We start from the raw sequence: 19,789 nt of genomic DNA on the forward strand, positions 1-19,789 counted from the left end.
GTTACTAGTTTTTAAATCGAAATAATGAATAGGCCTACACGATTTTGTGATAAATTATAAATGTGTTGTATCCCTCTAATAATTAAAGTTCTCCCAATAATAACAAGTTTTATTTTAAAATCCACCCTGATAAACATAATAGCTATATACTGGGTTTATTTGTGTAAATTGTCATTAGCGTACAAAAATAATGTAATAATTTCGATGTATATTTTCAAAGATTTACTATGATTTTTGTGTTTTTGATTTGCGAGGCTGGCAGCAGTGTGGTCTAAGTCAATATGGCTGCACGGCATCCAATTCCCATCACGTTAAATTCGTGTCCCAGTGCTGCAAGTTGCATTTGGTGTATTTATTTGATTATATCCATAGTGTTTATTAAAGGTACTTTCACTTAGAGACTTATTTCGCATAATTTATCATTTTGTTACTCCTCACAAGTGTCATTTCTCATATATCCAAATTGCAAGGCTCTGGATCGATAATCGAGCTGAGCTAGTGGTCGGGCCCAAAAGTTTTTGAAAAGCTTAACTCCTTGGCCTATTAATTCTAAAAAATAAAATGATATGGCAAATAACCCTGTTTAGTATTGAAAATAACTTATTTTTTTAATCTTAAAAACTCTATTTTCGTCATGGTGGTCTTTAGTGTTGTTATTTATTTTTATCAAAAGTGGATTGATACAACTTGTACAGTTGTTTTTTAAGGGCCTGGATTTGACTAGGCCTAGGCTATCTTAACTTACAACCAAACTTAATCATTAACACAATTTAAACCTTCTTTATCTATTTAGATTTTTTTGGAGTACAGTTTCTTAACTGGGCTACGCTAATATCGATTGAAACTATCGAATTGAATATATTGATAAATAATCGATATTTTTAAATAGGCCTATAGGCTATCTATTATAAAATGAAACTATCATAACCTAACCTAACCAACCAAACTTGCTGATGGTGAAAAAATTGCATGAATGTTTACTAATCGAATCGATAGTTTCAATCGATATTAGCGTAGCCCAGTTAAGAAACTGTACCCTTTTTTTGTGTAGGCCTACCGTAGGATTAAACAACACAACATGAAGCTACCATTGACGTGCCCCCAAATTTTTAAATTCAAATTATGTGCTGTCGTGCCCTTACTAAACTCTAATTTTGTTGACCTAGGACCTGGTGTAATTAGCCAACACTTCTCTTTGATGAATCTTATAACTTGTTGTGTCTGTTACATTCCTTCTATTTTGTACTTCTCAGTGAAATATTTTATTTGAAAAATGCTACAGTTAAAACTATTTTTGACCCTAGTTAAGTTATAAGTTAGGGTAAATTACTTGGATCTAAGTGTCATTATAATTTTGGGGTAAGTTACAGTTTCTTAACTGGGCAATGCTAAGATTTGATTACCGGCAGCCTACTGTAGTAAATCTTCATGCAATTTTTTTCATTATCCAGCAAGTTTGGTTAAGTTAGTTAGCTCAGGTTATGACAGTTTAAGGGTACAGTTTCTTAACTGGCTATGCTAATATCGATTGAAACTATCAAATTGGAAATATTGATTAATAATCAATATTTTTAAATATATCTATTATAAAATTAAACTATCATAACCTAACCAACCAAACTTGCTGATGGTGAAAAAATCGCATGAAGGTTTACTAATCGAATCGATAGTTTCAATCAACATTAGCATAGCCCCTAGTTAAGAAACTGTACCCCAGTTTAATTTTATAATCGATACTTTCAAGTTATATCGGATACAGAAAAAGACATCCCATCTATATGGATCAGCCAATTTTGTACTAAAAACTAAAATGCAGTTTGTGTGAGCCAGTCACAGCGATTGCTCTAGTGTCTAAAACTATTTTGTATCTTATTTTTTGTTACTGACATACCGTAGTTAATGGGTCATAACAGTTGCTACCTAGGTATAGCTTATAATAAGTCACTCCATCAGTTTGACTTGGTAAAAACCATTGTGTAACCACTGTGTTGGTAGAAATCAGTAATTTATATCAGGAGCAATCTGTAGGTGGCTCACTTCAACTAAGGCAAATTTAACTTAATTATTTAAAAAACCTGGCGACAACTTTAACATGGGGATGGGATGTCTAGCTGTACCGTATTACTAGTCAAAGGTTATATTTAAATATATATAATTATTAATCAATATTTTCTATTCGATAAGTTTCAATCGATATTAGCATTAGATCAGTTAAGAAACTGTAGGTACCCTAAATTTGTCATAACTTAACTTAGCATGGTAATAAAAACTCCTCAAAAGTTTTGGCTCAAAACAAACAGCATTAAGTTAAGATATTTTGATTAGGGTATATATAATCCCTTATTTTTGCTAAAAAAAATTGGTGTAGGGTCAAAATCCTGGGTTCTGTTAAGTTACGGTACCGGTAGTTGCGAACCATTCCCTATTGGAGGACTGGATTGAAAATAGACTACCTAAGTTAAAAAGCCTAAGTTGTGTAGAATAGCCTAACGTTATATTCAGATACCGGTAACTTAGAAGGACTGATTACTTATGTTCTATTTAAAAAAATTAGTAGTGAATAGAAGGATGAGTTTAATTTATTTAACTTTATTTATTTTTATTTATTTATACATAAGTTAACCTGCCAAAGGCAAAACGATTTAAAAAGATTCAACAAAACATTTACAAACTAACAATAAATAAATAACAGTGTAACAATCAATAATTATAGCCTAAGTTACTAGCGTTAATGTCCTGGATACCTACGTGAGAGGAACACAGGTTTGGTTCCTGGCATTTCCACCAAACATAACCTAACTAAGTAGGCCTAACCTAGGCCTACTTAAAGAATTTGGACCGCTTTCCGTTTACTTAAGCTTAAAGCATTTATAAACAAATGAAATGTTACTCGCCTTGTTACCATTATCCAATAAAAGTAGTTTTTTAAGATAGGTTAGTACCGTACCGTATCTATCAACTACGGTATCAATTGAGCAATTAGTTAAACTAAGCCCTAGCAGATTTATTCAATAAAGTTATTAAGTTAGGGAAGTTCCTTCTTTTAGCGAATTTCCCATATAGGGAATAAGCTATTACCGTAGTACTTATGGTAAGACCTGGACCCGGGAGTGATTTACTTTTTTGTTTTGAGGTCCCCAGAGGCCAAAAACACCCTCTGTTCTAACTAATATATATATTATGTGTGTCCATTAGCGCGATAACTTAAGCAAAGATGATCAGATTTTGATGAAATTTGGTAGAAACGTGTAAACCAACGTCTATTCGAACGAGTTTGCTAACTTGCATGATCGGACTATGGAAACAGGGGTAAAATTTGGTTTTTCCCATTTTTGACTCTAAAAACATCAAATTTCACCATTTCTTTCCAGACCATTTTGTAGAGCTTAAAAAAAGAAATAATTTTGTATATTGAAGCGTTGTTGTATGTCTAACGGTTACGTAGATAATTTTAAAAACTTTAAATTTTAAAATTCTCATGTTACCCGTATTCTTATATGGAGAATAAATAAACTGTTGTACTTTGCTTGTTTATGGATATATTTTAATCAAATTTGGCAATTTTGTTTATTTCATACTAAGCTATCAACATTTCAATAAAAAAAAACTCACCTCATTACCTGAAGTAGCAGCAAACCTAGGCACTCATTAAAATTAATGTTATTTAAATAGGAAATAAAGGTACCGTACTTTCCTGTTAAAGGGAACATTCATTATTATCGATGATTTTTTTCTCGATATATCGATATTAACAAATTGAAACATATCAGCTGACAACTACGATAAATATTGTTCAGTACCAACAAACAATAATGAAATGAAACTGTTTAAAAAAAAAAAACCTAACATAACTAACCAAACTTGCTGTATGTTTAACTTGCCTTTTCTGTTATCAAAAGGAATTTTTAAATAGTAGAGCAAGTTTGGTTGGTTATGTTAGGTTAGCTTAGAACAGTTTCATTTCTTAATCAATATAATAGACTATTTTAGCCTAAACGAGATCAGTTGTCAATATGTAATGGATCGGTAAACAAAAATATCGATATATCGAACAAATCATCGATAATAATGAATGTTCCCTTTAACAGGATAGTACCGAAATAAATATGACAATTTTCAGGGTATATTTTAGGAGAAATCCAGCCAGGTAAATGGAAATTCGCTTAGTCTGCAGGTTTGCTGCTGCGGGGGTATTTAAATGTTTTTATTTGTTTAATCCACATGATTGATTTTGCGTTATTAAGCTGAATTTATAGCCTTCAACTACAAAAATTAAAATTAGGTAACTTGACTAAACCTTAGGCTAATTAAACTACCTGGTAAATGACTGAAAGCTACGGTACCAAAATCGTAGCCATAATTGGGAAACAGTTTTCTAACAATTTATGTTAAGTAAGTTAGTTGTAGTTCTAATTTGGTCTTTACTTTTAAGATAACCTAATGTTATAAGTTACCTAATCAAAGAAACAAATAGCTTGTTTCAATTCAGTATTATTTATTCCAGATTATGAATGCAAAGTGACATTGGCTAAGCGAAAGAAGCATCATGAAGAGTACGACAATCGGGCATGGCGCCCCGCTCTACCCTTCATAGGGGCTTCGTACTCTTACAATCTGATGGGGCAGGGTGGGGGCCACAGAGACTGGGATAGCACTCAGTTTCAGGATAAAGCGTTAGGTGAGTTTCTGCTACAGAAAATAATTTTTCTCACCTTTTCCGTGGAGAGAGTAGTTATTTTTGATGACAGCTGATAACTTATTAAAAAGAAAAAAAGTTTTTCCCAAGCTCTAATTTTCTGGCTCTCAATCATTTAGGCTAACTTAGATCTCATTTGCCCACTACGCGCACCAAATTTCTTTAGGTACCGTTAATAATTGAAATCTGCTGTTTGTACTGTTTAACCTAAATGTATGCAGAAACAGGCAAAGCTAGTTTTTGCTACATATTACATAGGCCTATAGCACGAGCACCGGAATCACCAAAATTGACTGTAACTATTTATATAGCAATGGTATACAACAAAAGTTATATAACAATTTTATATAGCAAAAGTTATATAGCAGGTTTAGCTGCATAGTGTAAACCCGGCTTTATTTTATATGTGATTATTCTTGCATAGTGATGACAAGTATAATTCATAGGTAACTTGTGAACTATCGAAAGTGATTTTCCAGCAATTGCTCCTATCCCCATCCACAGCTTCGCCTAATGTGAAACTCACTATCACATGCTCTTGAAATTTGATGTTTATTCAGCTTAGGCTCACACTTCTTTGGATGAAACTTGAACGTGCACCAAAAAATGCCGTTTTCGGTGCTTGTAATATTATTTCATCGGCAGTTCCCGAACTATGAGTCGTGGGAGCAATATCGGTGGGTTGCGGGAAGAGACTAAATATGATTTTTTTTACCGGAACTCGTAATTTTACATTACCATTTAACGGTATAGTGAGCACCAGAATAGTATGAAGGGGGTAGCAAGGAAAACTCAAAATATTTACAGTTTAACGTGATTGATGTGTCTTTAGCTTAAAACTAGGTCTTTTAAACACTGATTGTTTGGGATATTTTTATTCCCAATTTTTATGTCAATACCATTATTGCAATAGGCAAAGGGCCAACCAAGCCCATTTGTTTTTGCACCAATCTTAACAACGTGGAGATGATCGTAATGCCACCCCGAACAAAGGAGATGATTACTAACACTAAGTGATCGTGACCATTGGAGATGTTCAAATTATATGTAATTTTATAAAACCTCTATAACCCTTAAGCATTTTTAACAATCATGCATTAGACATGGTCTCAAATTATGGTAACATATGGTTAAACACAGTAGCTTAACCCAGTCAGACTAGATTAATAAGCTACAAGATCACAGACAATAAAAGATAAAAATTAAAGTAAAAAGTAGGCCTAGGTGGAACATACTAGATAAAAAAAATAAAACATCAAAACTTAACAACTTTACATAAAAATAGGATGTTCAACAAGCCAGTTATATACTAGATCTTTAACCGACTCAGGCAATGAAGGAAACCTGAAGGAAAGTGAGCGCAGCGAACGAGCTCCAACCTAAAGGTGAGTGAGCGTAGCGAACGAACTTCAAAAAGAACCGAAATTTCTTAAACCATGTCCTCACTCATAACTGCTATAAGCATTTGATACTTATATGCCAACCCCGTACGAAGGACGGGTACTCTGCTAGTACTATTATACAAAAGAGGTGGTTGCTGTATGTATGGGAAAAGTAAACGCGAAAAATACTGGTCGGATCGGGCTGAAATTCGGCATGATGATACATGATGATGCTCACATTCCCGATTAACATATAGGCATATTTTTATCCCAAAAATCCTTTCGGGCTCCGCCCCAGTGGCTCTGGAGTTTCCCATGTTAACCTTATGAGAAATGAAATTATTGAATCTTAACAGCTGTTTCAATTAAACAAGTTGGTTCTGTTCTGTGATGTTCAATAGCATTAAAGTTACAAGGATTACCAACAGGGTGCAGCACTAGCACTATTATTTCTTTTACATTTATGACAACAGCTAATTTGCAACCAAAAGGTGAGTGAGCGTAGCGAACGAACTTCAACCTGGAGGCAAGTGAGCGTAGCGAACGAGCTAACCTGAAGGCAAGTGAGCGTAGCGAACGAGCTAACCTGAAGGAAAGTGAGCGCAGCGAACGAGCTCCAACCTAAAGGTGAGTGAGCGTAGCGAACGAACTTCAACCAGGACGTGATTGAGCCATGCAAACGAGATCATCTTGAAAATTAAGAAGTTAAACGGGGCAAAGCTTGAGTATAATTGCAATAAGAATTTTATACTTATATTCCAACCCCGTACGAAGGACGGGTACTCTGCTAGTCTATACTATTATAATAAATAATAAATAATAGCCAAATTTAAAAAATCACTTTTTTTAAAAAAAATCATTAATTCACTGCCATATCCCCTTAATAAAGCAATGAAATATCCTATATTCTCAAAAAATCTCCTTTACAACAGGCTATGTAAACCATATTATTGCTCTTTTTTAAATTTTTCAAAACGTTGGTGTAAATATAACTAAAATTGCTTGCATAATTGATAGTAATGTTTGGTTTTCCAGATAATGTTTTCAAGATGGGGCGGAAGCGTGAAGAGTTGGGCACGCTGTGGAGTGGAGATACTGTATTACAAGAAGAATGGCATCCACATTGGCAGTTGCAAGTCTCGCTTATCGCCCTTGTTTGTGGTTTAGCACTCTTTCTTGTGGTGAGAACCTTTTAGCAAGTTTCCCTAAATCTATGTTTACCTTGTGCCTAGACACAGGATCTCTGCTCAAATTCATTTAGCCTAGTATATTAACCTTTATTAATAAGGATTTGAGTTCCCAAGTTGTTGGTATGGTATAGTTTTGATATGAATAATGACAGCGGTATTCTAGGACTGTTAAGATACCCCTTGTCCATTATGAATAACTTTTTATAGTTGCTGTTAGAATGAACCAAAGACCATTTTAACAGAGTCGACAGATTATTGAGGGTTAACTATAGGTGCAAACCTACCATTGTGTTCTGCGCATGATAATTTTTGTAGGAACTTTCTTGTAACTTAGCAAATTTGTTTTAGTAAATTTCTCTTCAGGAAAATAGCCTAGCTATCACTGCAGTCTAGTCAAGGACCAGCTGCATGCTACTGTTTCCTGTAGGTCCCTAGAAGCCTATATAGCACATTTTTTTAATGTTATTTAGTTGTGGAACAATTAATTGTGGTACAACAGCTGATTATTGGGAAGATGATCTGTACTCCAAAAATGTCTTTTTCCAAATATTATATAGGCCTAAAGAAAAATTGTGTTTCCATATGAGTTATCCCTCTTGTTATTTTTATTGTGAATAAGTTTTTGTTGATGGCCTCTTTATAGGAATAACCTTAAGAAATTTGGTCATGTACCCTCTTTAAACACACAAAAGTCTGAAAATGTTCTCCACACTTATCCATCAACTGGTGATGATTTCAATTGTAGTTGAACCCTTGAGATTGTGGAAATATAAGTACAGAACAGCAAACATACATGCCTTGTGGAAGTGTGAATTTTCTTTCACATCGTCATTGGCTATAATGACGAGACTTATTAACCAGCTAGGGCAGCCAAAGAATAATATAGAAACATGGCCCTCATGTCAGATTTAAAGTAGCTGGCTTGGTCGTGGCTGAGCTTGGTGGAGACCCTAACTTTCAGACAAACCTCATATAATAAGTTAAAAAAGGGCCCAGAATATACTACAATAATAAATAGCAAAATACACTCAGAGGGTTTTAACTCATCTTGCAATAGTATATTAATTGGAAAATTGGCTTTTTTAATTGTGTTATGTATGTTGAGATTCTACTTTATACTGACAAAGTGTTGTTTGTCAAGGTTCTGATCTGGTTGAAGAATCAAATGTCCTCATCATCTTCGACAGGAAGTGATAAAGTAGAGATTGGAGACGAAAGTTTGTCACATTCCGAGGGTCAGTGGATCTATCATCCAGTGATCAAACCAGTGACTACGGAGCAGTGTGAGATTCTGCCCATCATTCCTCATCCGCCGCATGGTAAACAAAACTTTTACATCTTTGATATTTGCTCAAGCTGTTTGACTTCACTTGTATTACGGTAATAGATAAATGGATTGAGGAGAGAATTTTATTAAGCTTTCATAACTCAGCTTCCTAATTATCAAACTGAACTAACTCACTGTTTAAAGCTAGCCCGCCATGAAGTATCTGAATTAAATATCTATTGTTGTAGGCCTACTTAATGAAAACAAAGTTATTACTCAAGCATAGTTTGAAAATTATATTCAAAACATATCAACTTATGGTGCAATGTTTTCCAGCTACCCGTGCCATTTTGCCTGAAGTAATGACTGCTCATAATTTAACCGAGGAGAAAAAAGAGCCGATTAGGATCAAGGCGAAGGGGCTTCTAGAACGGAGGGGCTCCAGTGCCAGCTTGACTATTGACCTTCTACACCCGAGTCAAGAGAACCTGAGTGTTACTCCCACCCGAGAGTGGTAAGATATTACAAGCTTAATTCTATCTTTGTTCTTTTTACGATTCAAAATAGAACAACATAGTGTGGCTCTAGGACGGTTTTATACTCTGAATGATGTAACCTGTTGGATCAGGCCAGAAAAGTTAGTTTTTTTGTTGTAATATCTACCCTATTATTTATTTTAGAGTTAGTAGCCTAAATATTTTACTACACCTATTAAAACGTCAAAATACACAACCTACTCTCAAAAAATACTCTGTTTGTCTGCTGAGTTTTAAACTAGATTCTCAGTTTCTCTTTATCTTGCTATACAAATTGTGTTGGCTGTAGCACTGCTGAAGAGTATTTGCTGTCAGTTGGTAACGTACTGAGTCGAGGACAGCTGAGGAACTGTTTGAAAGACGCGAGAGCTCTGCACAAGGAGTTCTGGGATCTTCCATTGAACCATCCGGAGAAGATAGAGATAACCGGCAGTAGTGCCAAAAATAGGTGAGTCAAGAAAACCAATGTCGTGTCGATAATAACATTTTAAATTTGATTTGATTTTGATATTTCTCATACGTACAGATTATGCCAATATATGAGTCCAGCATTACTTTCAAACCGTTGTACGTCTTGAAGCCATTTGTGATTGTTGGATTTTTGTTGCTAAGAATACCAGCAACAGTAATATTTAGAACAATGTTCCTTGTATTGACGTGTCTGTGTATTATTATGTCTTACATACTGTAAGCCTACTAATATCCATGTCCGCCAATACACCCATAGGATAATCAATGTAAACGTCTTATTTTTGTTCAGGGACTCAAGAGCTTTAATAAGTTTATAAGAGCTTTAATAAGTTCATAAAACAAGTTTAAAACGTGATAACTTCCCTATAGGCCTATGGTAACTTATAATTTTCAGTTTAAAATCGTAAGTATATTGTTTCATTAGGAAGAATAGTGTGAAATTAATTAAGTAAAAAGTAAATAAAATTTCCTATTAAGAAATAAAACCTATAATATGTTCTTGATTTCATAATTCATTCCCGTGCATATGTTAAAATTTTAATTTTTGTACCCCACATAGGCTTATTTGGTATGATATTATAAATTTAGGTAAATGAAATAGCATCACACACGAAAATAATAACAAAGGAGAAGCAAATATGTCAAAAACTACTCATAAATACGTTGATGTTTTACTACTCCTAAACACTTACATAAACCTATGCAGTGCTTGATTTGTAAAAATTGAGTTGACATGTGTAACATGTTAATAAGATTTGTACCTATTTATTACAATCTTCCTAAAAGAGAGGTACTGGAACTCTGTTCTGCCGCGTTACCACGCAAATCGAGCGCTGCTCCTATGGCTATTTATACCCAAGGTGGGATTTGGCCGCACCAACAACTGCTCTCCATCCCTCTCTATCTTCTGCTTGTTCCACTGCTGTCCCCACTTCTATAGTGTCCTCGGTGACATCATTCCACCTTCTCTTCTTGAGCCTTCCTAATGGTTGTTTCCCTTCAGGCTTTCCTATACTTGCTTCTTTTATTAGTAAGACCCTATCTCTCCCAAGTACGTGTGCTGTCCGCCTTTTTCTCCTTACTTTCACATGTGCCACTTACATCATAATTTTTAAACAGATACCTTGTATGTATGTTTCTCCATTCTCCATTTTCCTGTATTGTGCCAGGACTTTTTATTCCTTGATTTTGTTACTAGACTGCTAAGATGCATTTTATTTAAATTTCGCACACGATGTAAAACATTCTGGTTTAGTTGAATGATTACAAGTTTTGAAAATGATTGGTTTTCAGATTTAAAGTGATCTTTTGTCAAAAACATTTCAGAGATTTATATCCCAGGATTGAAAGTATTTAATTAAATCCGTCCCTGAAAACACACTTAAGTTGGTTTTTAAAACAAATTTCATCAATGTTTATAGGTATCGGACAATCATACCCAATGAGAACACAAGAGTTCATCTACCATTGGAACCACCCAGTGATCCTCTCTCTGGGTACATCAACGCCAATTATATTAGGGTAGGTTGTGTATGGTACTTCAATTGTGTAGGGTTTTTATAACAAAAGATACACTATTTTATTTTAATTTAAACATATAAATTTATCAGCATTACCTAAAAAAACTGCAAAATAATCTAATCTAAAAGTGTCAAAATTGCTTTTTCTGTCCTTGACTTAATAGCAAATCAGGTAACAGAGTAACCCAGCTTTTCATAATGAGATGTTGAGTGAAGGAGTTTCAAGTGTTTCAAACGATGAGCCACTGTGTAACTTAGGCTTACCTAATCGGCTCTAACCGTAGTAATGAAATTTACTTTTCCCTTCAATGAATTAAAAATTATTTAGAAGCTGTCCCTAAACCGATTGTTCAGCTGGTGATTGTAAGATGTGTTTTGCAGGGTTACGATGGGGAGGAGAAGGCATTCATAGCCACTCAAGGTCCGTTGACCAACACGGTGGTTGACTTCTGGCGGATGGTGTGGAGCGAACACTCGCCCGTCATTGTGATGATCACCAAGTTGATGGAGAAGTCACGCTCCAAGTGCGAGCTGTACTTCCCCATCGACCCCGGCGCAACGGAGACCTACGGAGACATATCTGTCACCGTGTCCTCCATCATTGTCAAGGATGGATATGTCATCCGTCATTTTATAATGCAGGTTATTATTGACTTTTGGCAAATGTCTTTAGGATGTATGTTTATTGTATTGATAACATTTATCCAATGTAGTTGTAATTAATCTTGGTAATTGTGTTTTTTGGCAAATCTTGAGGTTATTTAATATGTGAAAAAAAATGGAAACATCCCTTAATCTTTTTTTAGTAATAAGGTTTAGGCCTTTCTACATGTATATTGGTAATTTTCAATTAAAAGTTTCAATGCAAGGATAGATCTTGTGTTTTCTAAAACAAAATGTTGCTTGTATTAATTTCTTGTGCCTTATGCAACTAAATTTTACAAAGTTTTTAAAAGCAGCTTGCATTAAATATGTTAGCTTTTTAAATGTGATAAGTGTTGAATTACCATATTATTTTTATTCTTGAAAGTTTAATTTTGTTACAGAAAGAAGACGAAACCCAACGAGTAACACATTTCTGGTTTGACTCGTGGCCTGACCACAAAACTCCTGCCAATGCTCACTCGCTGCTCTGCCTGGCTAAGGATGTTGAGTCGTACAGGTTCAGAGACACTCAGAGAGGAAGTACCTCTTCCTGGCCACACTCGCCTAAACCTGTCAAGTCTGATGGTACAAAGCATGAAACTGATTTGCTTTCACCCTGTCCAGAAGCAGCAAGTCCTCAGTCCTTAAAGGAAACCAGTCCTGTTCTCAACTTTGGCCGGCTGGAATTTAAAGAAGATGAACCCGAGAAAGAATTGCGAAGTAGTCCTAAGAGTGGTGATGAAAATCTTATTGTTTTGGCTCAAGAAGATGTAACTGAGCCTGTCCAGATATCATTGAAGCCTACTGTTGAAGCTCTTAATCTGGAAATTTTTAAGGAAGTAGATGAAACCGCTTATAAGATTGTACCGGTTTTACCTGCAGATAAATTGAACAGTCCTACATTTTATGACAGGTCGTTATATTCTAATGACGATGTTTTTCAAGTAGGGTCTCTTCCACAAAAGAGTCCCATTCAGTCCCGGGTTCAGTTAGAAAACATACGTTCGAGATCGGTGGAAGCGCCTTCGAGTGGATCCTTGAAGTCGGATTCGAGTCAAGAAAAAAAATCCGCCCCTGGGGAGATTTTCGATTTTGAAAAACTGACAATCTGGCAAGACACTAATACGATGTCTACAGATGAACTGACTTCCTCCGAAGAGAGAAAAAAGTCTTCGGATATCAGTGAAAATTTACCTGAAAGCTTTGAGAAAAAATTCAAAGGAATCGGTTGTACGTCAAGTCCCAATTGGGCTTCGGAAGCGAGTCCTAATCTTACTCAGAGTTTTGACAAAAGCACATCTAAGCTGTCTGTTGACAGTCTTAGCTGGGGAGGGTTAGATGTAATGAGCCCTAACTTTTCAGAAAAAAGTCCAAACAGGACTCAGTCTTCAATAGAGAGCCCAGTGACTCACAGCTCTAGTGATAGCAAACGCTGGCCTAGGAGCTCAGACAGCAGCAAGCAGTGGACACGCAGCTCGCAAGGCAGCTCCGGCTGGGCGCAGAGCTCGGAGGATAGTCCTCGGTGGTTTGAGAAAGACGAAGAGTCGCACATACGAACACCAAGAGATTGGTTTGACAAGAGTCCGCTGTTGAGCAGGCGGTCGCGTGAAGGCTCGGTGAGTTTCCTGTGGAACGAGGTGCCTGCTGCGAGGGGCCCGGCCGCTGGTCCTGTCATAGTCCACTGCAGTGCTGGCATCGGACGGACAGGCTGCTTCATAGCTATCTGTGTGGGTGTCAACCAGCTGCTGGGTGAAAACAATGTTGATATACTGGGAATCGTCTGCCGGATGAGATATGACCGGTGAGCTTTTAAGGCTTTTTAGTCTAGAATTAGATTTATGCAAATTGTATACTTCATCATTTGCTTGATTTGTAATTTTTAATATGTTAAATAACTTAATACAATAAGTCGATTCCGGTGATAAATAGACTACATTTTTACTCTCTCTTTCATTATGAATGATTTAAGAAAAATCTTAAACTGTTAATTCTAACGGTTTAGGTTTGCAGGTTGATTGTAATTTATCATATATTCCGTTGTTGTTAATGCCATTGATAAAAACCTTTTATCCTCTACCTCACAGCTAACTCTTTAAGTATTTATTTTCATGGACAAAACTAATTTGCTTTTCAATATACATATTATATGTAAATACAATATTGCAATGTGCCTGTATTTAGTGCTTTGTGTTGTGTCAGTTGGAAAACCTGTCAGACATTTTGAATTCCGACTGTGACATCCTATTTTAAACTGTTGTTTTTGTAACTGCCATCTTGACCTACTTTTGAAGAAGCCTCTGAAAGAGGCGAAACAGACATCCCCTCAAAAACCCAAATATAGGGGGACCCAAAACTCAACTCGAAAATATTGACGCAATACTTTCTCCGTACAGGAAAGTGGAAAAATAATTAGTTTAATTTTGTTGTAAAAACTGGTGATGTGAGGAAACTATTACCTATGATTAGACTTAAAGCAGTTATATTCTTGAGTGTGGCAGATTGCGTGAAAATATAATAATAATATCTATGGTTCTTACCGTCAACGCAATCAGGGGTAATATTCCACTACGGCCGTTTCGGAGATGACTCCATCGTCAGGTGCGTAGTGGTACACTAAACTATAGTCTTGTCACATGTAACACAAATTGTCTTCATTTGCATTGCGTCAGGGGTTGAATAAATAATACACATATAAGCATGGGACGGACACACGAAAACATTTAGAGCGCGTGCACGGCTTGAAAACTGACGGTCGGTGTTACTTCGTTAATTCGTGTTACATGTGACAAGGCTATAGTTTAGTGTACCACTACGCACCTGACGATGGAGTCATCTCCGAAACGGCCGTAGTGGAATAATACCCCTGATTGCGTTGACGGTAAGAACCATAGATATTATTATTAAAGCAGTTGTTACTTGATGGTTGTGTTTTCCTTGTTCCAGTGGTGGCATGGTGCAGACAGCAGAGCAGTATGAGTTTATACACAGAGCTCTGGCATTGTTTGAGCGATCTCTGCCAGACCAGTCAGGTGAGTGAACCTACTCTGCTGCGGTATGAGAGTAGAACCCCCGGGCCGCAGTAGCGCCCTCCGCCACAATGCCACCACCGCATTACGTCATGTGGATACTTCATTTATCAAATGCTATTACGTTTCACAAAGGCTATTTGACTTTTTAAAGTTAAATTCTCCTTTGTTAGCGTAGCGCAATAGTAGCGAGTCTTACAGGATGTGACTCGATGGAATCGTTGGGATGTTTCCGTTACCTCTGACTGTCTAGTTACCTTGGTTCTTGCCTCACGTGACGTAAATGTCTGCGTACATACGGACACGTATGTATTTTGTAACTGATTGAAAACTGATGACGCTTATAATAATAAAACTCGTAGAATGTTAAGTGTGTAAATATGATGTATTGATTTTGGCAGTTTGACACAAGTTAAATATTATTTATCTTAGACGTTGTATTATGTATATTCTAAAATATGTTTTGTAATTAATATTTTTATATGTAAAATTTACATAGTTATTGTTTTGTACTGTTTTGTTTCCTTTTGTTTTAGTTCAATGTGACATTTATTTTCTAGTTAAGTTTATTTGGTTAGCTTTCTTAATTACTTAGAAGTATCATCTATTATGGAAGTCAACTGGTTTATTTTCTATCCTCTTTCAAAAGTAAAAAAAAATTCAAGTTGAATGGCATAATAAAACGTGAGATGTAAATTTACTGTTGTATGTATACTATACTTATAGTATGGCGCATATTAATATAGGCTACGCTCAGAATGTTCCTTAAACATGATATCCAATGAAATAAATTTTGAGTAAACTACTTAAAAATATAAACCGCTATGAATCGGTAAATTATTTAAAATAATAAATAAATTAGTAGAATCTTGTTTTAAAACTAATGGTAAGCAATCTTGTAAAATGATTTTACCAGGCTAACAAATTTTAATTTTAACAAATTTTAATGAAGTTGACAAAAACCAAAATAGTTCAAATCATGACAAGTTTTTAATGTCAAACTTTTGGGTTTTTTCCATATTGATAGTAATAAAATCATACCATACTTGTATGATATGTGTTAAATCTTTTTCAATGTGTGTTTTTTTACCATACATAATAAGAGCTCGTTTTCTTGGGTGCAAACTTCTTGGTCTAATATTGTTTTCTGTCATCTATTATTACTTTCTACTTAGTATTGACACAAACAGTAAGAGTTTACGGACAGTTTACCGATCCTGTTAAGTATAAACTGGCTGGGAAAATTTACATGGCAATTATACATGAACATTACAACCAGAATTATTTTAGGTGAAGAGCTCTTGTGAGAAGTGGAATAAAACGGTATAGGCCTAAACATACATATTTTGTAGTGTGGCCAAATGGTTTCAGGAAATATTTAACTTTTTGTGGATTTTGAAGTGAATAAGTAGATGAAGGAAGTAGATAGCACAAAATTAAAAGCTTGTTAGGTCGGGTGTCGGCATCGTATGAATCTAATCGTGGAATATTTAAAATTATTCAAGTTTTTCAATATCATAATGATAAAAATCAGTAATAACAAAAGCTGGAATACTCAAATTAATATATAAAAGATGTTTTTATCCTAATTAAAACAAGTTCATATTACTTTTAAGTAAGTCCTACAACAAACCTCAATTCATCTGTACCTCTACACTGAAATCAACATAATTGTGTAAATACATCCTGCTCGGTGTTTAACCTTAGACTGATGTCTTTAATTTATAACTTCCATTCCTTTTGTAAATGATGTACTTAATTTGACACTAAAACCCACATTGTATAGATTAATCGAGTTGTAGATAGTCCCGAGGTAATGTTTTATGTGTCTTTGCATTATTAGTTGAATTTTCAAAGTCTGATTCTACGTTTGTGTAGATCTCTTTTATAGTATAGAAATTTTGTAAAGAAAGTTTACGTATATTTTCAGTGCACAATGGGTGTACTCCCTATTTTTATGGTTACTATTACTATTAATTACGTCAGAATTTTTGTTATGTAATGATAGCGTTTTATGTGGAAATGGATTCAAACTAGATTAAAATCAATGTTAATTACTAAGTACTATGAACACCACGTAGCGTTAGAAAGTTAATGTAAGGCGCAAATTAACAGTAGTCGTGAATGGATGGTAGAACACCAATAACATTGTTACTTGTCCTATAGAGTTCTCATGTCACATCGGTAACTTGCACTCAAATTCTTTAGATCTTTCTGATTTAGGTTTGAGGTCCGAAAACTAGAGTATGTTGCTTTGTACATTTTGACTACTATTGCAATAGGAAAATCAAATCCCAGAAATATCTGAAGCGTGTGGTTAACAAATGGCAACAGAATCAAATGTGAAATGTTTGATCAAAAAGTCAATCAAACTTTTGTAATAACTTTTTTTACTGTTTTACAACATTTTTCCTGTGCTAAAAACCTACTCTTGCCCATTGGTTTATATTTTCTTACGTTATTATGGTGCATAACTCTCAATTGCTTGTAAAACCACTTTAATAAGTGTTTTAATTGAGCAGAATAAAAAATGTATTGCGTGTTTTTTTAGCAGAATATTATATTGGTTATTGATGGTTTGGAATATTCTGTAGGATAAAACTTGTATGAATGATCAACCAACTAATGAAACCTCATTATAATTTCAAGTTTATTTTTAAAATGCAGTAAAAGTAGCCGTATATAGTGTTATATTTTGAAAACTTCATCTAATGTTTTTGTATTATATACATTTTGTACTTATCACTCAAGATTTTTTTAGAGGTCAAAAGATTTGATATCTTATCACAGTTAAGTCCACTATGGATGGGCATCTTTGTTACATTGATTTTTGCTAACATGTTTCACTTGTGTTTTACTTTTGAGTGTGACATTTGGTAAAATTAAGTTTGAATTGAAGTAACAATATTTTGATGTGTATAAAAAATAATTCTGGTATTGACTTTTACACTCCTATGGCAATTTGTAATGACTATGACAAAAAAATTGAGAGTTAGCACTCTTTAGAACATAACAAATGCTACACATAGAGATGCTCTAAATTTGTTATATTAAAATTCAAATATTTATCACTAAGTTGTGGTATTCTTGGACTGATTGGATGGAGTTGAGTTGTGGGATAAGTGTAGCCTAGTTAAAAACTTTAACAACCAATCTCAGTTGTGCAATATACAAAAATGAATCCCTCTCAAACCACTATAACACTTTCTGTATAAAGAAATCAGTGTTATTGCATAGTACAAATTATATGTTATCTTATGAAATGTTAGGTTACCAAGGCAGATCAAAAGTTGAAAAAACTTGAGTCAACTTTTGTAATTTTGTTTATTGTGTTTTATTAATAAAATAATTTATGTACATCCAGTATCTTGCCAATCAATGAGAAATATATTGTTTTGTATCAAGCTCATTTGTATGCTATTTTATATCCTCCTCAAGTATAATCTTCCAATTTTGTTCACTTTTTTGTATGTGACCAAATTGATAGTCATTAAGGGGAAAAATTATATAACTAAAATTATAAATTGAAGTTGAACTAGATAGTCCAGCAAGTATATCTAGTAAAAATGTTAATTTCCATTTGCCTGGATTGATTTTTAATTATCTATATATTTAACTAGCTGTACCTGCGGGCTTTGCCCCGTTTAACTTCATAAGTGAGCTCTTTCGCATGGCTCAATCACGTTCTGGTTGAAGTTCGTTCACTACGCTCACTCACCTTTAGGTTGGAGCTCGTTCGCTGCGCTCACTTGCCTTCAGGTTAGCTCAATCGCTACGCTAACTCGCCTCCAGGTTGAAGTTCGTTCGCTACGCTCACCTTTTGGTTGCAGATTAGCTGTTGTCATAAATTTATAAAAAATAATAGTGCTGCACCCTGTTGGTAATCCTTGTATCTTTAATGCTATTGAACATCATAGAACAGAACCAACTTGTTTAATTGAAACAGCTGTTAAGATTCATTAATTCAATTTAAATATGAGTACTCATAAGGTTAACATGGGAAACTCCAGAGCCACTGGGGCGGAGCCCGAGAGTCCGATCAGAATAAAAACAACTTAGTTTTCCTAATTAATGCCTAAAGAATCAGTGTACCAAATTTCAGCCTCCTAGGTAAATGGGAAGTGGGAGAATTAGTGATGAGTGAGTGAGTCAGTCAGTCAGTGAGGGCTTTGCCTTTTATATATATAGATACGCTAGGAAAATTTTTGTCATAATTGTTTTAGAGCGGTGGTGCTACCGATCACCATGTCCAAGGTGTCGTTAGAAAGGTCTTAGCATGTAGTTTTGCCATCAAACAAAAAACTTGGGAATTTCATCAGGGCTCTGCCCCAGTGGCCTTCAAAGTTCCCATGTTATTCTTAGGGGGAAAATGTTTGTTTACATTTGAACAGATTAATACTTCGAAATTGACACTAATATTTGAAGCAGCTGGTTATACTAAAATTGGAGACATGTGCTATAAGGATCTTTTAAATATTAATACGTGAGGGCTGTTTTTTGTGAACAAAACTCCTGTTATTTCTGGATCAATTTTAACGTTCGAGGTGTCAAATAATTCGTAGTTTTGCATAACGGTTTTAAAATTTAAAAACTCTTACCCTTAAGGGCACGAGACGCTCTCAAAGGTCACATTTTCCCCATAACAATTACATTGAAATCAAATTTTAAAACATAAACAGCTGTATATAAAAAGAAACTCACCAGCTTTTTGGGAGTAAATATTGATGTTTGTAATATTTAGGAGGTTATAGACAAATCTAAACAGTCTATACGTAACAAATCTATACGTATGGGAAGAGTAGAGTAGAGGCCTGGTCTCACAGTAAGGAATCCAGATACACAATCACTTGGGGAGATGAATCATTTTTGCCAGTTATGCTAAACAACTTTTTGGAAGAAAAAAAAAACCATGAAGAATATGGACACTTCATGTTGTCACAGTGAAAAATTTGACAATGCTAAAATTATTTCACTAGTTAATAATAATAATAATAGTTAGAATAATAGTTTCTATATTATGGATAATGTAAAATTGGGACATTATCCATAATGTCAT

General features: G+C 34.8%; 1 protein-coding gene across 1 annotated transcript; it reads left to right on the forward strand.

Annotated features, from left to right (window-relative positions):
• The first annotated feature begins 281 nt into the window (after window positions 1–281).
• On the forward strand, window positions 282–18,142 carry LOC128990066 (uncharacterized). The gene is made up of 10 exons (XM_054412296.1): window positions 282–384; window positions 4,505–4,678; window positions 7,114–7,259; window positions 8,410–8,587; window positions 8,872–9,049; window positions 9,361–9,519; window positions 10,964–11,063; window positions 11,444–11,704; window positions 12,109–13,508; window positions 14,651–18,142. The coding sequence occupies exons 1-10, from the start codon at window positions 282–284 to the stop codon at window positions 14,742–14,744; spliced, it is 2,793 nt and encodes a 930-aa protein (XP_054268271.1). The 3' UTR covers window positions 14,745–18,142.
• Window positions 18,143–19,789: the final 1,647 nt, after the last annotated feature.

Source organism: Macrosteles quadrilineatus, unplaced genomic scaffold (assembly GCF_028750875.1).
Source record: "Macrosteles quadrilineatus isolate MER2022 unplaced genomic scaffold, UCM_ALF_1.0 Scaffold_3__2_contigs__length_128488019, whole genome shotgun sequence".
Lineage (NCBI taxonomy): Eukaryota > Metazoa > Arthropoda > Insecta > Hemiptera > Cicadellidae > Macrosteles > Macrosteles quadrilineatus.